Source organism: Caretta caretta, chromosome 3 (genome assembly GCF_965140235.1).
Source record: "Caretta caretta isolate rCarCar2 chromosome 3, rCarCar1.hap1, whole genome shotgun sequence".
NCBI lineage: Eukaryota > Metazoa > Chordata > Testudines > Cheloniidae > Caretta > Caretta caretta.
In genome coordinates this window covers 155,110,210-155,133,729 of record NC_134208.1, presented here as the reverse complement: position 1 = coordinate 155,133,729, position 23,520 = coordinate 155,110,210, and the positions used below count along the sequence as shown (strand labels likewise).

General features: G+C 41.3%; 1 protein-coding gene across 3 annotated transcripts in view; it reads left to right on the top strand.

The window, feature by feature from the left end:
* The window catches only part of RBKS (ribokinase), a 112,981-nt gene that overhangs the window by 23,884 nt on the left and 65,577 nt on the right, over nt 1-23,520 (top strand). For all 3 annotated transcript variants that reach the window (XM_048843436.2, XM_048843438.2, XM_048843437.2), the window contains exon 2: nt 10,321-10,453. In XM_048843436.2, coding sequence (XP_048699393.1) covers nt 10,321-10,453 — 133 coding nt within the window. The remainder of the gene's footprint in view (nt 1-10,320; nt 10,454-23,520) is intronic.

The following is a 23,520-nucleotide window of genomic DNA, read 5'->3' as shown; positions in this document are numbered from 1 at the left end:
CTGGGAATCGTCCCAGACCCGCAACACTATGCGGTCCCACCAGTCTGTGCTTGTTTTCCGAGCCCAGAATCGGCGTTCCACCGCATGAACTTGCCCCATTAGCACCATGATGCATGCATTGGCAGGGCCCATGTTTTCAGAGAAATCTGTGTCCATGTCCTGATCACTCACGTGACCGCGCTGACGTCGCCTCCTCGCCCGGTATCGCTCTGCCAGGTTCTGGGGCTGCATATACTGCTGGATAATGCGTGTGGTGTTTAATGTGCTCCTAATTGCCAAAGTGAGCCGAGCGGCCTCCATGCTTGCCTTGGTATGGTGTCCGCACAGAAAAAAGGCGCGGAACGATTGTCTGCTGTTGCTCTGACAGAGGGAGGGGCGACTGACGACATGGCTTACAGGGTTGGCTTCAGGGAGCTAAAATCAACAAAGGGGGTGGCTTTACATCAAGGAGTATTTCAGGCAGGACTTCACGGAGGGTTCCAATAAGAAATGGTTTACCTAAGTAATTGTTCTTATTGGAAAAAGGAGGTTAGTCTGGCCTCTGATTGATATATGGCTAGATTTACCTCGCTGCACCTTCTCTGTGAGTGACTGCAGTGTGACCTAGAGGGATGAGTCCCCTAGACGGGGGAGGGAGGGAAGCAAATGAGTACAAAACAAATCTGGTCTATTTCTTGTTTTGATCCACTCCATCTATCTTTTACATCTTTGGCTGGCAGCAGACGGTGCAGAAGGACTGCGTGCCATCCACATCTCATGGCTGCTCGGCAGAAGATGGTGCAATACGACTGCTAGCCATCCTCATCTCTTGCCTGCCCAGCAGAAGATGGTACAGTATGACTGCTAGCAATCCGTATCGTCTGCCTGCTCACCATAAGACGGTTCAATAGGACTGACTGCAGGACTAAAGAGAATGACCTGGTCAAGTCACTCCAAATTTAGTCCCTGCGCCCATGTCTGCCCAGGCGCCCCTGGCCGACGTGGCCAGGAGCACCTCGGACATGACGATGATCGCTACCAGTCGTATTGCATTGTCTGCTGCCAGAAGGCAATGGGTTGCTGCTACTGTGTAGCAATGCAGTACTGCGTCTGCCAGCACCCAGGAGACATATGGTGACGGTTACCTGAGCGGGCTCCATGCTTGCCGTGGTATGGCGTCTGCACAGGTAAATCAGGAAAAAAGGCGCGAAACAATTGTCTGCCCTTGCTTTCACGGAGGGAGGGAGGGAACGGGGGCCTGAGGATATGTACCCAGAACCACCCGCGACAATGTTTTAGCCCCATCAGGCATTGGGATCTCAACCCAGAATTCCAATGGGCAGCGGAGACTGCGGAAACTGTGGGATACCTACCCACAGTGCAACACTCCGGAAGTCAACGCTTGCCTCGGTACTGTTTAAGCACTCCGCCAAGTTAATGCACTTAATGCACTTAGAGCATTTTCTGTGGGGACACACACACTCGAATATATAAAACCGATTTCTAAAAAAACGACTTCTATAAATTCGACCTAATTCCGTAGTGTAGACATACCCTTAGAAAAATCCTGGGCACCAGCTGAGGCACAGGAGCTGTCTGTCAGCAGATTCCAGAAGGCAGCATTGCGTTGATTTATACTACTTTAATATTTAGAGGGCTATCTTTGGAGCCATAATTTCTAAAGACTAGAAATGTAGTCTGTTTTTAATAAAAGCGCAGATAATTAAAAAGTGAAAGGTATTCACCTAGGAAAGCTTCCTACTTATCGCAGAGGATGAGTAGATTTTTATCATAGTATTTTCTCACCAACAAAATATCCTGTTGGGTATGTTCTGGAGTGTGGAATGAAATGATTCCAGGGCCCTATACTTTGAGAGACCCTATTTAATGATTGTTGTTGTCCAGAGACTGCCTTCCTCAATGGATTTGTAATCCTATTATTAGAGTCAGAGATGGGCTTGTTTCAAAATAATGACTCTGATCTAGTGGAGATTGGTGTATCAAAATGCCACTTACTTGAATGTGTTCATTATCCTGTATTATCCTGGTGACATGTTAGCTGAGTGAAGCCTAAACTGAAGATTGTTCTAGTGGTACTAGTAATTTGCAGCCTGTATGTCGATTCTTTAAGATGCACTTTACAGCTGAACCTAATGAAATGTTATACACTTATCAGAATTCTTGTCTTGGGGTGCATAATTTCAGAACAACAACTCATTGGGGGAAATATTTGTGATAACCATGTTTCCTCCTCCTAATCTTTAGTTTTCTGAAGTGTGATTAGATAGTAACAATGTTTAGATTTTGTTACTATAGATTGTAACATTAATAAAGCAAACTGTTTGTGTGTTGAAGATGTAGCTATTTAACCATAAACTGAGTTCCTGCCCTGATTTTAGAGAGTTGGAGGTTGAAAGCAGGGAGAACACACTTCACATCCCATTGTTACCATAAACTATTTCATTGAACACACAAGTATATTAGTTTCCCCTTCAGTAAATGACATTTCTATAACCTGTTTTGAGAGCCTCAGATAGAACATGAGTATTAGCAAATTAAGCTTCCCAACACTTCTATGTGATAGATAAATATTGTACTTGTTGCATAATAATGAAATGGAGGCACAGAGCATTTCAGTGATTTAGGCAGGTCATGAAGTGAGGCAATAGTAGAGAAGAATAGAATCCAGGAGTCCTGACTTGCAGACCTCCCTGGCCTAACCACTAGACCACAGTTTCCACTTTGTTAAATGATTATCATTCAATCCCTTCTCACAATATTATATATTTTATGTCCATATATGTCTTGCCTACCCTGATCTGTCCTCAAGGACACAAAAGTCAGTTTTTGGGTGGGCTATGATGATTTTTAATTTAAGTAACTGATATTTTATCATAGTATACTCTTCTAAACGTATAAGCGGTCTTCTTCAACACTGGACAAACTGAAGAAATCTAAAAAGTGTTCTGTGCCAACATTGCAATCAGATCTCCTAAAAAAAAAATACACAGTTGCAGTTCCAAAAATAATGTAATCAAGAGAGACATCAAGGAAGAACAACGTGGGAGAGAAATCAAGTTAGAGTGGTAATTTTGAAAATTTCCATAGTCTTTTTAAATACAGGGCAGATGTTTGGTAAGAATGATGGAATGTTTTCTGAGTCTTAAATGTTTGAAGATAGATTCATATTGTATTTTTAATTTCCTTACAGCCTAGAATTTACAGTAGATTTACAGATTTTGTTTTTTCCTATTTTTTAGCCAGTTTATAGAGTGGTCAAAATCTTTAGAAAATTTGAAATTTCAACAAAAAGTGTTGATGGAAAAATCCCAAGACTTTTGATGATTTTTTTCTGCACTTTGCCCGGCTATAATAGTAACTTTTAGTCACTACTGACCTGGACTGGTTTGAAACCAGGGATATACAAGTGAAAGGCTCCCCTAATCCATTCTCAATCCTGCAAGCCATTCTCTCCACATATCATGGAGGTGCAGCTTCATGAAAATGGATTAGAATATAAGTAGATCATTAAAATCAGATATTGAAAGAATTGCTGTATTTTTGTCTACATCCCATCTGATGCAGGATTGTTTCCTCTAGCATATTCTCTAGCATTTTGACTAGCTAAATTTTAAATGACTCAAGTGATGGGTTTTTTTCACCACTTTTCAACTATGTGTTTGTATGGTCCTTAGCCTAACAGGGTCCAGTGGTTATGGGAGCTGGATAGGCACTTGCTACACTGTCTCTAAACCCACATGGGACTCCCCAATATTGGGGAATTCCAAGCAGGGCAGATACAGCCAGTTTTTTCCCCTTTGCACTGAAAGAGTGACTCAGAGGGAGCAGAGCCAGGTTTTAGCCCATATATTTTATTACTTTACTTTTGCAAGCAGCATTTCTGCATTGTTCTGTTATTATCTGTATTGAGGTAGCACCTAGAGACCAAGATCCCATTGTGCTGGGCACTGTACAAATGTATAATAAAGTAGCATGGCAGTCCCTTCGCCAAAATACATATGTACGAAGTATAACATCACAGACAGTAAGTCATTACAACAAACAGAAGGAGAAGCACAGTGAAGAAATGAGACAATAATGTTTGGCAAAGTAAGCAGGAGTCACAGCATGCCAGATGACTAGCTATGTCAAATTCTACTCTCACCTTGTGGTTCAAGAAGAATGCTTGGAATTTTTTTTTTTTTTTGTCTTCTAGTGTAATTGGTGTTCACTTTAAATAATGATGTATTTAAGTGGACATGAAAATTCTCTTGTTCCCCTCTAAATTGCCTATTAGAACATGTAATTTTAAAAGTAAAATGTATTGCTAGTCAGTAGTTTTACTCTCTACAAAACTAGTAAGCTATATACTATATTTGTTTGATAATACTTAATATGTAGCACTTGTATTAATTTACACATTAAAAGCCTGCATAGACATTAACAAATTAATTTTCAAGCTTTATTTAGAAGTAAAACCTTACAGCTTGATTAATTTAAAAACTAATTTATGCAAGCACAGCTTCCCCTCCGCCCCCCACTCCCTTAGTCTTTCCATCTTTGGCTATGATCTCACCACTACTTGGATGGGAGCTCTTCAAAGAAAATCCAGAATACTGTGGAAAGTAGATAGAACTTTTCCCTATGAGAGAGTGTTGAACTTGTGCCCCAGCAAGGTATTGAGGGGCTCTGTACTGTTTGCAATTCCATCATTCCTGAGATGTTTATTTTTTTTAAAATGCTAACCATTCGTACCCTTTAAGGACCTCATGGAACCTTACATAGTAGAAGAGAAATTCTAACTTAGGTACTTTCATTCTGCCTAACTAAATCCTCTAAAGTTTCAATTCGATATGGTATTCTTCACTTCCTGTCCAAAACTGAATTGTTCTTGTACACCATTAAACACCTGCTGCATCTTGTCCAAGAACAGATTGTATTTCAGAGATAAGTTAACTGATTCCTCTACTTGTTGTGTGTTAAGCATTTCGGGATCTTTCAGCATGAAAGGTGCTCTATAAATGTGAAATAATATAATTATTAAGCCCACAATTTGCAAAACACGTGTTATATATTTTATAATTTTATTTTTCATTTATTGAATGGGGAAATATGTCAAAACTGGACAGTGTTATCCGTAGCATGTAAGGTTTCAGTATGTAGTTGGTGTGCAATATATAGCATTTATTCTTTACAGAATTGAGCAGAAATTGCTCCATAAGCTAAGATGTAGGCTGTTCAGTTTTCCACTTAAATCCATTTGCTATCTAGTTTAATGTTTTCAAGTTACGTCAAAGTTGTAAATTGCGTTACACAACATTGCATATAACCATTTGAAAATTGGTGTAACAGTTTTTCTAATTAACTTGTTTAGCCTAGTTTTTTACTAACATTAGCTGTTTCGTCATTTTTAATGTATTATGAGTACTCTTTGTGACACCATCAATAACCTAAGAACTCATATGGTTCCTTAATCATACAGATTACTCATCATTGCCTGTTCATAACAGAAGCCTGAATTGCATGTTAAGATTGTCTGATGATCAAAATCTAGTATTCGCTTATCATTGCAGAATTAAATGACAAGATAATAGCATTATATTAGAACAATGTTTCTTTTGATTGAATACCTGTTTCAGTAAAAGTGAAATCTCCAGATCTATATATATAGATCAGTACTGTGAATGTGTTTAATAATAGGATTGAAGTGGAGAAGTGTCCTAAATGATCAGAGATCATTTTTTGAAGCCAGATCAGTTTTTTAGAGTGAATTACTTAGAACTAGCTGAATATTTTTTGCCTAATTTGCTTGGAATAGTTGTAAAATTGCATAATTGTAATTCACTGTTCTAGCTTGATCTTTGGTCTTCATATTGCACATTCTCATAAACAACAACAAAGGTCATCTTCCCATATTAAGCAAGCTGGTTGCTTCCCACAGGCACTAGTTATGCTATGTTTCAGAGTAACAGCCGTGTTAGTCTGTATTCGCAAAAAGAAAAGGAGTACTTGTGGCACCTTAGAGACTAACCAATTTATTTGAGCATAAGCTTTCCGATGAAGTGAGCTGTAGCTCACGAAAGCTTATGCTCAAATAAATTGGTTAGTCTCTAAGGTGCCACAAGTAATCCTTTTCTAGTTATGCTATGCTGCTTTAAACACTGAGGGCTGAATTCCCATCTCACTTACCCTGCTTTCACATGAGTTTAGTTCCATTGACTTAATTGTGAGTTACTTTTGATTTACATCAGTGTGACTGAGAAGAACAGCTCTGTTCACTGTTAAATCAAGAATCTATATGAGTCTGCTTCTTGGAAAGTGTACATGAACTCAGAGAGCAGGGCTACTACCTGACTTCTGTTGGGAAGCTGTGGTTACAGACCTTTGTTTAAATATATTGTAGCTTTTGTTGAGCCTAATCATATCTAGAATAAATCCCAGTCTCCTGGAAAAGTCTTCAGGAATGAAAGTGAATTAGCAGTGGATACACGCTTTCTTAATCTAATTTCAAAGTTGAGTGAAATGACTGTTCATTATGAAATGACATATAGCTTTAGAAGGTTGCCTGCACTTACTACGATGTTGTCACAATGGGAGTCTTTTGAAAGCTGCAAAACACAGCCATGCTCAGCTCCACAGCCATCAATATTTTGGTTCCCTACAAGGCATTGTTCTGATGACACATGAATTAGTGCAAGAAGCAGTCAATTGTAATGGTTGCCATTAAAAGTCAGCATGCACCCACATTAACTACACAATGGTATTTGAGATCTTGCAGTTATCCCCTCTTCTCAGTATAGGGAAACACTGCAGAATGTGACATGCCTCTGGGTGGCAATCATTTGTAAATGCTGACTTTATTTCAACACTTCATAACCCATCCGTTGATTGATTTTTTTTAAAAAAATCTATGTATTTTGGTTTAAAATAGCTGGAACCCTTCCACTTCTCCATCCTGTCTTTCCACTCCCATCTCCTTGGAAACAGGTGACACGGTTCAGGACTAGCTAGCTACACCTTTGATCCCTCCCTGATCTCTCCGAGTGCATCCGCATAGATGATAAGCCTTGTTCCTTCAACTCTTTCAGGGTGGAATCCCATGATTCTGCCACTCTTAGACCGGGCTCCAGTATCCTGTGTACCAACCATGATTGCCCAGCATGCCCAACAGGGATTGGCTGCCTGCAAGTCTGCCCTTCTTGAGCTGTGACCAGTGTTAAACACAGAGACAACAAATAGCCTTTTCAAAACAGGGTATTGTCTAATCATAGCAGTAGGAGTACAATATAGCAAGAGAAATGAAGGTTTGACATAATAAAAGATCTGCACACATCTGATTCTTGCCTAAAGGTTTAAGTAGGCCTAGTATATCCTAGACATCCCAACCTTTGGGGACTGGAGGTTCTCTCTCTCTCTCTCTCTCTCTCTCATGCCTTTCAGGGACTGTCTTTTTATCCACCACAAAGTTTTTTGTTTCATTTTTCCACCTGGATCCCCTCTACCCGTATATGATATTCATATTTATTCATATGGTTACAAGCCAGAGGTTGAATTCAACCTGGTCAGAGATGAAACTTCACATGAATGACACCTGCATTGTCTTTTAAGTATTGGGAAATAGGACCACCAGAAGCTATTATCTGCTTTCCTGCTCACATGCCTTTAGCTCCTTCAGGAATTAATCCTTTGGAATCATATAGAAAACAACACAATAACACTCAAAGAAAATACAATATTTAACCTATTTTAGGCAGTTTCCATGTCCTTCACAACAGGTACTTAGGAGTGATCCATTAGTACAGAGCTGTCCCATTTCAACTTTCTTCCAGATGAAAGGGTTAGGGATGTTCAGCCAGTGGCGAGATCTACTTGGCTGAACATCCTTTAATGCTCTGTAATTACAAACAGCCACAGGTATTCTGCTTCTCCTTGGGGAAAGCTCCACTGCATTCTTGCAAAAGCTCTGAACCTTCCCCTTTCCCTACTTCATAGCTTCCCCTCTGAGAATCTTTTTGCCACCAGCCTTCAAACCATTTTTTGGAGCTTGTCCGCACAAGTGTTCAGTCAGCTGGATGAGTTGCTGCTGAGTGACAAAAGGCATTCTCTCCCAACAGGTGCTGAGCTTGTTGCATTTGGGGTAGCCTAGGAGGTAAAATATATTCTATTTTTTGAACCTTGTGTTTGGTATTCACTGTCACAAAGAAGCAGAATTTTGGGTAATATGACCAAATGCTGCTCTGCCATGGTATAGGACAACCTCTGTAGACTATTTATTATTAATATAACTGACATAGGGAGACTAGCCCTATGAATTCAGGTGAATTTTTTACACAGGAGTAGAGGTGATTTATTTATTTTGTTTTCTTGGAGTATTCAAAAAATCTGCTAGAGTTAACAAAATATATCTTTTCAAAACAGAATGATTCCAGACTATCTTGTGTACAACTCTGGTGAATCTGCACCTGTACTAGTGCATTCAGTTCAGGGCACCTCGTCCCATGAAGATGTAGATGTAACTGGAGGAAATGCAAAGAAGAGCAAAATGATTAGGTGGCTGGAAGGTGTAATTTACAAAGAAAGATTAAAAGAGATAAATATGTACAGCATGTCTGAATGGCAGCTAAGAGGTGGTTGGACATGGTAATGATCTACAACTCTCTGAAGGGTATTGTCATAAATATAAAGGGAAGGGTAACCACCTTTCTGTATATAGTGCTATAAAATCCCTCCTGGCCACAGGCAAAACCCTTTCACCTGTAAAGGGTTAAGAAGCTAAAAGGTAACCTCGCTGGCACCTGACCCAAAATTACCAATGAGGGGACAAGATACTTTCTAATCTGGAGGGGTTTGGGGGACAAAGGGTTTGGGCTGTCTGTGTGATGATTTTGCCTGGAACAGATCAGGAATGTAAGCCTTATAACTCCTGTAAAGTTAGTAAGTAATCTAGCTAGAAAATGCGTTAGATTTTCTTTTGTTTGATGGCTTGTAAAATAAGCTGTGCTGGAGGGAATATGTATTCCTGTTTTTGTGTCTTTTTATAACCTCAGGTTTTGCCTAGAGGGATTCTCTATGTTTTGAATCTGATTACCCTGTAAGGTATTTACCATCCTGATTTTACAGAGGTGATTCTTTTTCTTCAATTAAAACTCTTCTTTTAAGAACCTGATTGATTTTTCATTGTTCTTAAGATCCAAGGGTTTGGGTCTGTGTTCACCTGGACCAATTGGTGAGGATTATTATGAAGGCTTCCCCAGGAAAGGGGGTGAAGGGCTTGGGGGGGATATTTTGGGGGAAGGCGTCTCCAAGTGGGCTCTTTCCCTGTTCTTTGTTTAACACTCTTGGTGGTGGCAGCATAGGGTTCAAGGACAAGGCAAAGTTTGTACCTTGGGGAAGTTTTTAACCTAAGCTGGTAAGAATAAGCTTAGGGGGTCTGTCATGCAGGTCCCCACATCTGTACCCTAGAGTTCAGAGTGGGGAAGGAACCTTGACAGGTATAAATACCAATGTGAGAGAAAAATTTCTGTAGGGTAGTCAAAGGAGGTATAATTAGCACAGGCGCTGACTTTGTCCTTTCCCTGGGGGTGCTTGACCCCCGCTCCACTCCAGGACCTGCCCCCACCCTCCAACCTACTCTGAGCACACCCCACCCTCACTCCTCCCCTTCCTCCTCCTCCCCAGCACCTCCTGAAGTCCACTAAACAGCTGATCCATGGCAAGTGGGGGCGGGGGGAGGCACTGATTGGCGGGGCCCACCAGTGGGCAGGAGCTGATGTGGGGGCTGCTGGTGGGTCCACAGCACCCACCATTTTTTTTCCTGTGGGTATTCCAGCCCTGGAGAACCCACAGAGTCGGCACCTATGATAATTAGCTATAATGAGATGAAATTAACAATATAAAAATTTAGGCTGAATATCAGGGTAAAACTTCCTAACAGTGAGATCTATTGTTTTATTAATGTATTTATTTCTATGGTAGTAGCTCCTAGGGATCCCAGTCATGGGCCAGGACCTCATTATCCTAGGTGCTGTACAAACTTGTGACAAAAAAAATAGTTCCTCCTTTGCTTAGAACTTCTAAAACTAGATTGGACAAAGCATTTATAAAATATGGTAGGAAACAACCTGACATGGGTACTAGATGAACTAGATAACCCAACAGGTCTCTCATATCATCAGTTTTTGTGATTTATTGAATGAAAGGCTAACTCATCACTGCCTTCTGCTGTAGCACCAGCTTGAACATTGGTGCTACTTAGGATTGTATCAATGTAACTCTTATTTTTACGACTCTTGACCTATCAGTTACTAATATATGTTTTGTTTTGTTTTTAAATTGCAATAGCCTTACCACTCGTCTGCCAAAAGCTGGGGAAACTATCCATGGACATAAGTTTTTTGTTGGTTTTGGGGGGAAAGGAGCCAATCAGTGCATCCAGGCTGCTCGACTTGGGGCCAAGACCTTGATGATTTGTAAGGTAAGCATTTTCTTGAGGCCACTGGATAACAACCAAGCCAAATGTTCATCCAAGCTTCAGTGGAACTTTTATGTGGTTGATAGAAAAGTTAACTCTCTTTTTAATGCATCTCTTCTCGTCTGGTTTTGGTTCGAAATGTATTAATAAAATACTGCCAGGGAAACTGTTCTTCTGGTATTTACAAGACAGCCAGAACAAAGAGTTGGTTAGAAGTCTGATGGGAATTGCATGTAATGAGAAACCACAAAGCCTAGAATAATGTCACCGGAGAGAACTTGAGATATTCAGAATTATACTGAGTTAAACTTGACCAGTTCCTCCTTTTTACCTTGTCCTGTATTGCAAGAACGAGAGGTAAATTGATGATATTTTCCGGTTCTGCATTCACCAGCCATGCTGTATTTACATATTTAATAATATATAATCAGCCTGGAATTCACTGCCATAAGTGGTCCCAGTCAAGTACTGATAGGCTAACAAAAATTTTGGAAGGGATATAAAACTTCATTCTTCATGGTTTAAACCAACCTTTATTAGGGATTAGAATGAGATCTTTGCAGGGAGCAGGGAACCACAGATTATCCTACATGTGCCTGCTGTGGAATTTCATGAATCTTCCTCTGAAGCATCTGAGTGCTGGCTCCTGTTGGAGACAAGCTTGTGGGCTGGATGGATCGTGGGTCTGGTTCAGTCAGGCAGTTCCTATATTCCTGTGTTATTACACCTTGATTTTGGAAAGGGATGATAATTTTATTACTGTTAATAACATCTGTTGGTATACAGGGAACGATAAGGATAATTAAATGTTCTGGTTCAGGGCTGATCACTGCTAGGATTAAGATGGAACTCCCGCCCCTTCTAGCCTTTACCTGCCCTGCTGTAACCATATGGAGCATTCCACACTTGACTGGATGCACTGCTTTCCCCCCTCCCCCACCCCCCATTCTACTGAAGTACCAGATATTGGCCATGGGTAGGGACTGGAAACCAGGTTTGATGGACCATTGTCTCTTCTAAGAGGGCTGATATGATTGGAAAGAATGGAATTTTTATTCATAATGAGGTCCACAGATCAATGACCTTGGGGTACTCTGCTCTATGCAGCCTTGGAGGCAGACCAAACCTGTCAATCAGTGGCAGGAGAGATGTGGCTCCACTTCTGAGAAACTGCCAGATTTCATCTGCCTCTCCAGCTCCTCCCCGTTGCAGAGCAATTATGAACAAGATGAAGGGGGAAAAGAATAGGGGAGGCTAAAAATCTTCAGACTGTCGGAGTCTGCCATTGTTGGCAAGGAGGATTCCTTTTCTCCTCAGTCACCAGGACTCTGTCCTTGCTAACCCACACAGAGTGCCGCATGGCAGAGAAGGCTAAGAGAGGGAAAGCCAACGGCTGCGTCTCCTGCACTTCCCTCACTGAGTACCTGTCCACATGGAGATCAGTGTCTGTTTTGCGGAGACCCTGGTCTCTCTCAAATGCTCAGGCAGGGACAGGGTTTCTAGCATCCTCTTTACGTATTTGAAAACTGTTTTCAGGTCTCCCCCCAGACTTTTTTTCTCAAGACTACGTATGCCCGATTTTTGACCTTTCCTCATAGGTCAGGTTTTCTTAACCTTTTATCATTTTTGTTGTTTTCTTCTGGATTCTGTCCAGTTTTTCTACATCTTTCTAACTGGCTCCCAGTTGCGCTGCCGGTGAATGCTGGGGGGCGGTTCTCCCCTGTCCCCAAGCCTGGGAGCCAGGGGAGCAGAGCAGCCTGGGGCCTCAGGCCTCCGCGGCTGGGAGCCGGGGGAGCTGGCCCCAGGCCTCTGCGGAGGGCTGTGTGGGGCCCCAGGCCTCCATGGGGGACGGGGGCTGGCCACTTCCTGTGGGAAGTAGAGTGACCCAGCCCCAGCCTGTTCTGCTCCCCTGGCTCCCAGGCTTGGGGGGAGGGGGGAACTGCCCCCAGCACTCGTCGGCCGCAAGTCTAGGAGCCAGGGGAGCGGAGCAGGCTGGGGCCAGTCCCCCCCCTAAGGTGGCCTGGGCCAGGGCCCCACGCAGCTCCCACACAGAGGCCTGGGGCCAGCCCCCCCACCTCCCCTCATGGAGGCCTGGGGCCCCACACTGCCCCCTCCCCCGCAGGGGGACTGCGTAGGGCACCCAAATAGCTAGGGACAGCCCTGACCTGATATGTGGACTTTGAAGTCTTTGTATGTATGTGACTGCTTTACCATTTAACAGCTGTTTTCTTGTTCTTTCTTTTTTCCTTATAATAAACCTTTAGTTTTAGATGCTAAAGGTTTGGCTGACAGTGTGGTATTTTGGGTACGATCCAGCCTAATACTGACCTGGCAATATGGCTGGCCCTTTGCGGTTCAGAAGAAAATTTTGCATAGTGAGAAGAGTTTTTAAATAACTCCTCACCTTACTGCACCGTGGTGCTGAGTGGGAGCCAGAGAACTGGAATGCAATAAAGGGGGCTGTATTATTTCTTTTTTTTTCTTTTTTTTTTTCTTTTTTTGCTTCTTGATAACGAGTGTGGGGCATCAGGAGAATAGTTTGTGACTGGTTGGGGAATTTAACTTCAGAGTTACCCCCCAGTCTTAGGAGTATCTGCTCTCACTTTTGCAGCCTGCCTCTGACCTTCGCATTTCCAGTGAGGGCTGCCCTTGGCCCTACCGGGTCACAAACAAGTCATCTTAAGGAATCAAAGTGCTTAACATCAAACAACGTTAATGCCTATGTTAGTGGATTATCCCAGGTTTTTGAAATTTCAGTCTTAAGATTTTGCCTTTCATAATTTGTTTTCAGTTTCACATTCTTTAATAATAATATGAGATGTTTACATGTTCATAGTCAATTTGATCCCAAAATTTCCAAGTGCTTTATCAGGCAGAGACATCCCTTAGGGGAGAATCTATTAATGGAGATTCTCTGTCAGTGGTTCTCAAAGTTTTGTACTGGTGACCCCTTTCACATAGCAAGCTTCTGAGTGCAACTCCCCTAATAAATTAAAAACAGTTTTTTATATATTTAGCACCATTATAAATGCTGGAGGCAAAGCGGGGTTTGGGATGAGGCTGACAGCTCATGATCCCCCCAGGTAATAACCTCGTGACCCCCTGCGGGGTTCTGACCCCCCCCCAGTTTGAGAACCCCTGCTCTATGTCCTAGTAAGGAAGAGAGGATGGAAGATAAAATACAGGTAGGATCTAATGAGAAACAGTCAAATGAAAAAGAGTCCCATTCAATTACATCACGTAATGCCAGAGAGCTGAAAAGTGACAATTTTTAAGTGCTTATATACCAATGCTAGAAGTCTAAACAATAAGATGGGTGAACTAGAGTGCCTTGTATTAAATGAGGATATTGATATAATAGGCATCTCAGAAACTTGGTGGAATGAGTATAATCAGTTGGACACAGTAATACCAGGGTACAAAATATATCGGAAGGATAGAACAAGTCATGCTGGTGGGGGAGTGGCACTATATGTGAAAGAAAGTGTGGAATCAAATGAAGTAAAAGTCTTAAATGAACCAAAATGTACCATGGAATCTCTATGGATAGTAATTCCATGCTCTAATAATAAGAATATAATGGTAGGGATATAGTTCCGTTCACCTGACCAGGATGGTGATAGTGACTGTGAAATGCTCAGGAAGATTAGAGAGGCTATAAAAATAAAAAACTCAGTAATAATGGGGAATTTTAACTATTCCCATATGGACTGGGTACCTGACACCAAAGGATGGGATACAGAGACAAAGGTTTTTGACACTTTAAGTGATTGCTTCTTGGAACAGCTAGTCCTGGAACCCACAAGAGAGGCAATTCTTGATTTTGTCCTAAGTGAAGCACAGGATCTGGTCCAAGAGGTGAATATAGCTGAGCCGCTTGGTAATAGTGACCATAATATAATTAGATGTAGCATCCCTGTGGCAAGGAAAACACCACAGCAGCCCAACATGGTAGCATTTAATTTCAGAATGGGGAACTACACAAAAATGAGGAAGTTAGTTAAACAAAAATTAAAAGGGTACAGTGCCAAAAGTGAAATCCATGCAAGCTGCATGGAAATTTTTTAAAGACACCATAATAGAGGCTCAACTTAAATGTATACCCCAAACTAAAAAACATAATTAGAGAACCAAAAAAGTGCCACAGTGGCTAAACAACAAAGTAAAAGAAGCAGTGAGAGGCAAAAAGGCATCCTTTAAAAAAATGGAAGTTAAATCCTAGTGAGGAAAATAGAAAGGTGCAAAAACTCCTGGCAAATGAAGTGTAAAAATATAGTTAAGAAGGCCAAAAAAAGAATTTTGAAAAACAGCTAGCCAAAGACTCAAAAAGTAACAGCAAATTTTTTTTGTAAGTACATAAGAAGCAGGAAGCCTGCTAAACAACCAGTGGAGCCACTGGACGATCGAGATGCTAAAGGAGCACGCAAGGACGATAAGGCCATTGTGGAGAAACTAAATGAATTCTTTGCTTCGGTCTTCACAGCTGAAGATGTATGAGGGAGATTCCCAAACCTGAGCCGTTCTTTTTAGGAGACAAATCTGAGGAACTGTCCCAGATTGAGGTGTCATTAGGCGAGGTTTTGGAACAAATGGATAAACTAAACAGTAATGAGTCACCAAGACCAGATGGTATTCACGAAAGAGTTCTGAAGGAACGCAAATGTGAAATTGAAGAACTACTAAGTGTGGTATGTAATCTGTCATTTAAATCAGCTTCTGTACTAGATGACTGGAGGGCAGCTAATGTGACACCAATTTTTTAAAACGGCTCCAGAGGTGATCCCAGCAATTACAGGGTGGTAAGCCTAACTTCAGTACTGGGCAAACTGGTTGAAACTGTGGTAAAGAATAGAATTGTCAGACACATAGATGAATATGATTTGTTGGGGAAGAGTCAACATGATTTTTATAAAGGGAAATCATGCCTCACCAATCTACTAGAATTCTTTGAGAGAGTCAACAAGCATGTGGTCAAGGGGAATCCAGTGGATATAGTGTACTTAGATTTTCAGAAAACCTTTGACAAGGTCTTAAGCAAAGTAATCTGTCCTGAGATAAGAGGAAAGGTCCTCTCATAGATTGGTAACTGACTAAAAGATAGGAAACAAAGGGTAGGAATAAATAGTTCTCAGAATGGAGAGAGGTAAATAGTGGTGTCTCCCAGCAGTCTGGAAAAAGGGGTAAACAGTGAGGTGGCAAAATTGGCAGATGGTACAAAACTATTCAAGATAGTTAAGTCCCAGGCAGACTGCGAAGAGCTACAAAAGGATCTCTCAAAACTGGGTGACTGGGCCACAAAATGGCAGATGAAATTCAATGTTGATAAATGCAAAGTAATGCACATTGGAAAGCATAATCCCAACTATACATATAAAATGATGGGGTCTAAATTAGCTGTTACCACTCTCGAAGTCATTGTGGATAGTTCTCTGAAAACATCCACTCAATGTGTAGCAGCAGTCCAAAAAGCAAACAGAATGTTGGGAATCATTAGGAAAGGGATAGATAATAAGATAGAAAATATCATATTGCCTCTATAAAAATCCCTGGTATGCCCTCATCTTGAATACTGCATGCAGATGTGGGTGCCCCATCTCAAAAAAGATATATTGGAATTGGAAAAGGTACAGAAAAATGCAACAAAACTGATTAGGGGCATGGAACAGCATCCATGTGAGGAGAGATTAATAAAACTGGGACTTTTCAGCTTGGAAAAGAGACGACTAAGTGGGGATATGATAGAGGGCTATAAAATCATGACTGGTGTGAGAAAGTAAATAAGGAAGTGTTATTTACTCCTTCTCATAACACAAGAACTAGGGGCCACCAAATGAAATTAATAGGCAGCAGGTTTAAAACAAACAAAAGGAAGTATTTCTTCACACCTGTGGAACTCTTTGCCAGAGGATGTTGTGAAGCCAAGACAATAACAAGGTTCAAAAAAGAACTAGATAAAGTCATAGAGGATAGCTCCATCATTGACTATTAGCCAGGATGGACAGGGATGGTGTCCCTAGCCTCTGTTTGCCAGAAGCTGGGAGCGGGCGACAGGGGATGGATCACTTGATTACCTATTCTATTCATTCCCTCAGAAGCACCTGGCACTGGCCACTGTCAGAAGACAGTGTGTTGCAGTCCAGCAGGAAAAATGTCTGACTTGTGTCAGTTTAATTGGTCTCTTCAGTGCACATCTTAACATGCATTTCCATCTTTATTGTCTCTCTCAAAGATTCCAGGTCATATTTTCTCAGCTTACAAGTAAAAATATGATGTTGTGAAGAAAAATAAGTGTCATGAGTTATGAATATAATGGATCCACATAAAGAGCAGCATGGATACCATAAATTGCTGTGGAATTTTATTTTCAATACCAACCACTGACCCTGACCCACTCTGAATGACAAATGGCATGTTGCTTTCTGTCTTTTGATCTGCATATCTCTAGCAGTGGGTGCTGCTGCTATTTTATATGTATCACAGTAGCATCAATTGTGTAGAGGGATATACTAACTGACAGTCACAGCCCCAAAGATGAGACAGACAAAGGGTGGGAGAAATTAATAATTATCTCCATTTTACAGATAGGGAATTAAGGGACAGGGAGATTAAGTGGCTTGCCTAAGGTCATACAGAAAGCCTGTGGCAGAACTGGAAAATATACTAAGATTTCTTGAGTTCCAGGCTACTACCTTACCCTGAAGCTCATCCTTTCTCTTTCTTTATTGGCCACCACAAAAAAAGTGAGTCTTAACAATCTTAATTAAAGGTGTTCAGGTGGTGGGGGTGAGCGAGGTGGGGGGGAGGGAGAGGGAAATGATGTGTTCTGAATAGGTCTTGATTGTTTCACTTTTAGCAGCTGTCCTGGGATGATCCTAGCTGATTCCTCTAATCTTGATGTCATTGGTCTGCAGCTGATGAGTTAAATTCTGTTTGTGTGTCCCAGTTGCATTTGATTTTTTTCTCAAAAAGGAAATACTGTATTGCCATTTATATAGTCTTTCCTTTTTATAGTTCCTAGCAGTTCAAACATACAGATTGGTCTGTGAGCCCAACTTAGAAAAAATACAGTGCAATTGAACCTTTACTTTGTTATAAAAGTGTAGCTGCATCTATAATTCAGCTCAGAGTATGTAATCACCTTTTAAGCCATGTTTTTCTCCACATTACTAGTTCTGTTATTTTTAGTAGCAAAAACTGGTTGCATTCCCTATGCAAGAAAAAGAGTAAACACTCTCCAAAAAAAGTTAATGACAGAATTTAGCACACTGAACAGATGGAACAAAAGATGTGTCAGCAAAGATATTTTTCAATACAATTAATTTGCAGGTACAGATTGAGTTTGACTCTCAGACTGCTAGAATTTCATCTGTGATGATGTCAACCCTCCTGATGGCACATGGAAAAATACTGATGGCAAGCCAGCGAAAGCACATGTTGAAAAATTGTGAATAAGAATGAGTGTGAATTACATCAAACACTGTAGCTACAAGCCTAGTAGAAAGGGATATAAATGTAGTGATTCTGGAATAAAGAAACAGTATTTCAGTACACAGTATCTTCTGCAAGTCAATAGACCAAGAAATGTGTTTGTTTTCCTATTTATAAAATATTCAATCTAGCAGGGTCTGAGCACACATAACGAACATTTAAAAACAATATGTTACATTTATTGATGATGTCGAATTAAATGTACTCAATTCTAAAATGATCTTGATGCCCCATATTCACATCTCCCTGAAGGCAGAGCCTGAATGAATAGATGAGCCTTACACAGTGCACTGAAGATAAACAGACATGGATGCTGATGGTCTAGGGCTGTCCACCAAGAACACCTTCCTTTCAGCATCAAGATGTACAAATCTAGGAGCTGTAAACAAAAGTCCCCCCCCCCCCATCTCAATTTTTGTGACAGTTGAGTAGCAAGAGATGCAGGTTTTTAAGATATCCAGGACCCTAACTTTATAGACTTTATAGATTGAAACCAGCAAGTTGAAGGGAATACAAAGTCAATCCAGCCTTTGGAGAACAGCTGTGAAATGCCTCCATGACTAAGTAAGTGTGTAGCTATTGCCTTGTGCACTAGCTGAGCTTCATAGAAGCCTTCATGGTTATTTCTAGATAAAGCACACTGTAATAACACAATTGTTAGGTCACAAAGACGTGGATAACTTTGATGAGGTCCCTGACCACAGATTCTATCCAGGAATAATCAGTGATTCAGAAATACTGCAAATTGCAAACCTCCTTGAAAACGATGGGTATGCACCCTCACAAACCAGAGCACATGCTTGTCCTACTTATTAGCATTAACTTCATCTGACCTAGACTGTCCTCAACCAATTTTCTGCCTTACAAACTGCTATTTAGAGACATTGACTGTCCCTAGTGACATTTTAAGATAAATCTCTTGCAGATGTTGTAAATGGAAGTGCACTTCAAAATATGGCTGTACAATGGGATGAGTAAAAGAAGAGAATCATCTTATGATTTAAATGTGTGGTTAGATTTTGATTTTATATAGTGTTTCTTGTATTCAAGGTATCTTGCAGAGCTTAGGTACATACTTACCTCACAGTAGACAAGAAAGCAACCACTTGCTCAAACATAGTTTTGAATATAGCACTTGTGTCATGGACAAAAAGACCATTGGCTAGGACACTGGGCTTATCTCCCAATTCTTTGCCCAATTTATTGGCCACTAGACAGCAACCAGGATGGGAAGAACAGATCTTTATTTAACAACTTATTTGAAGGGTGACTCATGCAGTAACATTTAAGGTTGAATTGCACTATTAATGCTGCCCAGTTTCTGGTGTGGGACTTGAGACCACAATTTGCTCTCTCAGAAGTTAGAGTACAAACAACACAGCAATGCTGACATGTAGAAACTGACCCTGCTGAATACATAGGCCCAACTGGATGAATTAAAAGTTACATTGGCTTTATAAATATGGAACATGTGGGTTTAGGTCATGTAAAAGTGACACTTTTTCTTTCTCCACATGTGTTCCCTGTGTGTCTTTTGAGTTACATTTGCTTAATGTACTGAAAAAAAGTGTTTATTCCTGTGAGCCCTGCAGAGCTACTCAAAATGATAAGCTTAGTTCCAACTGCAGACTCTCTTTAAGATGATGTAAGAGGCAGAAAAGAGCACAGCTTGACTCTCAAACCCTATTTAAAGTTTTCAGCATCGTCAGTTGAAATAAAAATCATGTTTTGATTTGTAAACTGAGTGCATTTGGTCTGGAAGTCCAGAGGGAAAATAAATATAGAATCCTATGATAACATGTTTACAGACTCACTTTCCAGACTATACACTTAAAATGTATAGAACCTAAGGTGGCCACTCATACCTTCCCAGAACACTGGACATTCCAGTACTTCCAGCAACGGCATGGGCCCAACCCTGCAGGTATGACCATGCCCCTGATAGTTTGATTGTGCATGTGAGGTCACGCCGCACGGGAAGCACCATCTTTAGGAGCATGCAGCCCCGCCTCTGCCAGCATGACCTTGTACACATGGTGTTTGCAAGGTCATGCCGTACAGGGGGGTGCCATTTTAAGAGCTGGAGGGGCGGGGTGTTGTCCTCCATCTGATACCGGACAAAACCACATCCGTTTTTGTCCCACTACCAGTGAGAGACAAACCGCTCAAAAAGAGGACCATCTGGTTTAATACCAGACAAGTGGCCTCTCTAGTAACACCTGATATTTTTGCAGTGGGGGAGACTTAGAGCTAGAAAGATATTTTAAAACTCAAAATGTGGATTGCAATTAAAGAGAACAATGGAATTATTATTATTACTATTTCAGTCTGAAACTGAATAATGGCTAAAAGTGCAGGATAGAATTATAGTGATGCAATCTTTAAGGTTGCATCACTACTTCTGTTTCAAGGTCATCCCCTTTCTAAGCCCTCCAAAACTGACATGCTTAGTCAGATTCCTTTGAAATACGGTCTGCCTCAGGAGAGTGCAGAGTAGAATTGGTGACCCAAATTTGGAGTTGTTTGATCCAAGGGTTCTGGACCTATAATTCCCTCCAAAATAGACATTTTAAAAAAAGTTTTGAAATGTTTGGTCGGTTGGGTTGGGTTGGGTTTTTGTTGCACAGAGCTAGAAATAAATAAATATTGATGCTGGTCAATGTGGTCTCACTCTGTTGAGTTTTACCCAAGGTAGTGCATGCATGGCACTCACTAAGTCTTTGGGGGCCCAAACTGAGAATAGTATTTAAGAAAATGTACAATTTTTTGAAGTGTGCATGTGCCGATATAGGAAAAACATCTGGAGGGTTTCCATTCCCGCCATTTTATAAGCTTTAAAGCTCAACTCTTGTAAGTGCTCTACAATCCAAATGGTTACAAATGATTGCTTTGAAATTTGATGATCCTCATTGGGGTTCAGGGTAGTGTTAGTGTGTCAGACTTGGGGTTATTTAACTGTGGGGTTCCCGAGTTATAGCTCTCCCTAAAACGGTTTCCTTCTACTGCCTTGTACTGTGAAACTGAAAGGTACAGGATAAATCACCGACAGACCTCATTGAGATTGATTGCTGTGAACTCACCTTCAATTAACATAACTAAGGATAAATTTATCACAATCCCCCTGTGATGAAGTGGGAATTTTCTGTAATATTGTTATGCATGATAACTTACTTGACTAGGGATTGTTACTCAGGGGGTGCAGAAGGGTTAAGATGGTCTTGGGGCAGAGCAGGAGACATGAGGTGCTTGGGTCCGGTAACTGTGTGGAGTGATATGAATGGGTCATTAAGGGCTGGGTGAAACACTCATATCAATGAAATATCCAGAAAGAAAATGGGAACCCCAAGGACTGAACAATTGACCTCTAGCAACAGGAAACCCCAGCAGGCGAACATGTAAACTCAAAAGGGGGTCCTTCAGGAGGAAGACAAAGGATGGAAAGGTGTCAGGTATTTAGGACTGGCCTTTAGAGCGCGACAGGAGCTTTCACCTGGAACTGACAGACAGAGAGAGGGAGACAGAGCCAAAATGGATTGTACAGCAGCTTGGCTAGGTAGAGCCCTGAGGTTGGCCAGTCTGAACTCTGTCTTCACCTTTGCTTCTAAGGACTTTCCAGCAGTGTTTTGTAGTTGACTAATAAAACCCTTCTCTGTTTTGAAAAGGCTGCCTGGTGTCATTACAAATACTTGCTGAGGTGCACTGATCTCTGAAGAGAGTAAAAAGTCTCTGAACAGGAATCTATCTCAGTTGGATTCACTGGGCAGAGCTCATGGTGTGAAACAGGAGTGCTGTAGCTTCGAGGCTCAGCATAGCCACTCACTATCACTTAACCACAGAGGCATTCTCCTGTCACTGTAGTTAATTCACCTTCCTGGGATGTGGTAGCTATGTCCATGGAAGAAGTCTTCCATTGATTTAATGCTGTCTGCATCAGGGGTTAGGTCAGCTAACTACATCATTTGGGACGTAGCTGGGTTGACTTAACTTTTTCGTGTAGACCTGGCCTCAGTTGTGGAGATCTTGAGGTCACATGATCTGCCCCTAAAGAAGACTAGGACCCCTTGGGGGTCTGGCACACTGAAGGGGTCCAAAGGACTGTTTAACAGCAGGGGTCTAACACAGATCCTGTGGATCCGTGACACCTCTTCCTAAGACCAAAGCAGTGAGTGGCCGGGGGTTACTGCAATTTGAGAATCATGGGTGGCAGTGTTGTTTGTGAGGAAAGTACTTTTTCTTCCCCAAATACTTTGATTAGACATGTGAATGTTTCCTGGAAAGGGGAGAGTTTTGGAAGCAGAAGAATGAGGGAATAGCGGGGAGAGAGGTTTGTGACTGCAATGACAGGACTGGGGATAATGGTCATGGGTGGGAGGGTAGGGGAGAGTGTTTTGGCGCTCAGGTGAGGGGCATCCACCAGCTCTGCCAGTGTACCTCAACCACTCTACACCCGTCAGCTTTGCCAGTACACCCAACCACCTTGTACCCCAACCACCTTGTACCCCAACATTCCTTCATAGACTGATAGATTCCAAGGCCTGAAGGGACCATCATGATCATATAGCCTGACCTCCTGTATAACACATGCGACAGAACTTCCCCAAAATAATAGAGCATGTCTTTCAGAAAAATGTCCAATCTTGGTTTAAACCCCCCCAGTGATGGGGAATCAACCATACCCCTTGGATTAGTTGTTCCAGTGGTTAATTACTCTCACCATTAAAAATGTACAACTTCTAGCCATTGGATCATGTTATACCTTTCTCTGCTAGATTGAGGAGACTATTATATTTGTTCCCCATGTTGGTACTTACAGACTGTAATCTCGTCACTCCTTAACGTTCTCTTTGTTCAACTATATAGATTGAACTCTTTGAGTCTATCACGAAAAATTATGTTTTTTAATCCTTTAATAAATCTTGTGACTCTTTTCTGCATCATCTCCAATTTATCAATACCCTTCTTGAACTGTGGACCCCCTACACTGGACACAGTATTCCAGCAGTGGTTGCAACAGTGCCAAATATAGAGGTAAAATAACCTTTCTTCGCCTACTTGAGAGTCCACTGTTTATGCATCCAAGGCTTGAATTAGCCCTTTTGGCCATAGCATCACACTGGGAGCTCATGTTTAGCTGATTATGCACCAGAACTCCCAAATCTTTTTCAGAGCCACTGGTTCCCAGGATAGAGACCACATAATGTAAGTATGGCCTGCATTCTTTTTCCCTGGATGTATACTTTTCCATGTAGACACATTGAAATGCATATTATTTGCTTGAAGTTGAACCCAGTTTACCAAACAATGCAGATCACTCTGTATCCGCCACCTGTCATCTTCATTATTTACCCTTCACTCCCTGATTTTTATATTATCTGCAAGCTTTATCAGTGGTAATTTTATGATTTCTTCCAGGTCATTGATAAAAATGTTAAATAGTGTAGGGCGAAGAACCAATCCTTGCGGGATCCCACTAGAAACACACCCACTTGATGACAATTCCCAATTTACAATTACATTTTGAGACTATCAGTTAACAAGCTTTCAATCCATTTAATGTGTGCCATGTTAATTTTGTCTTTCTA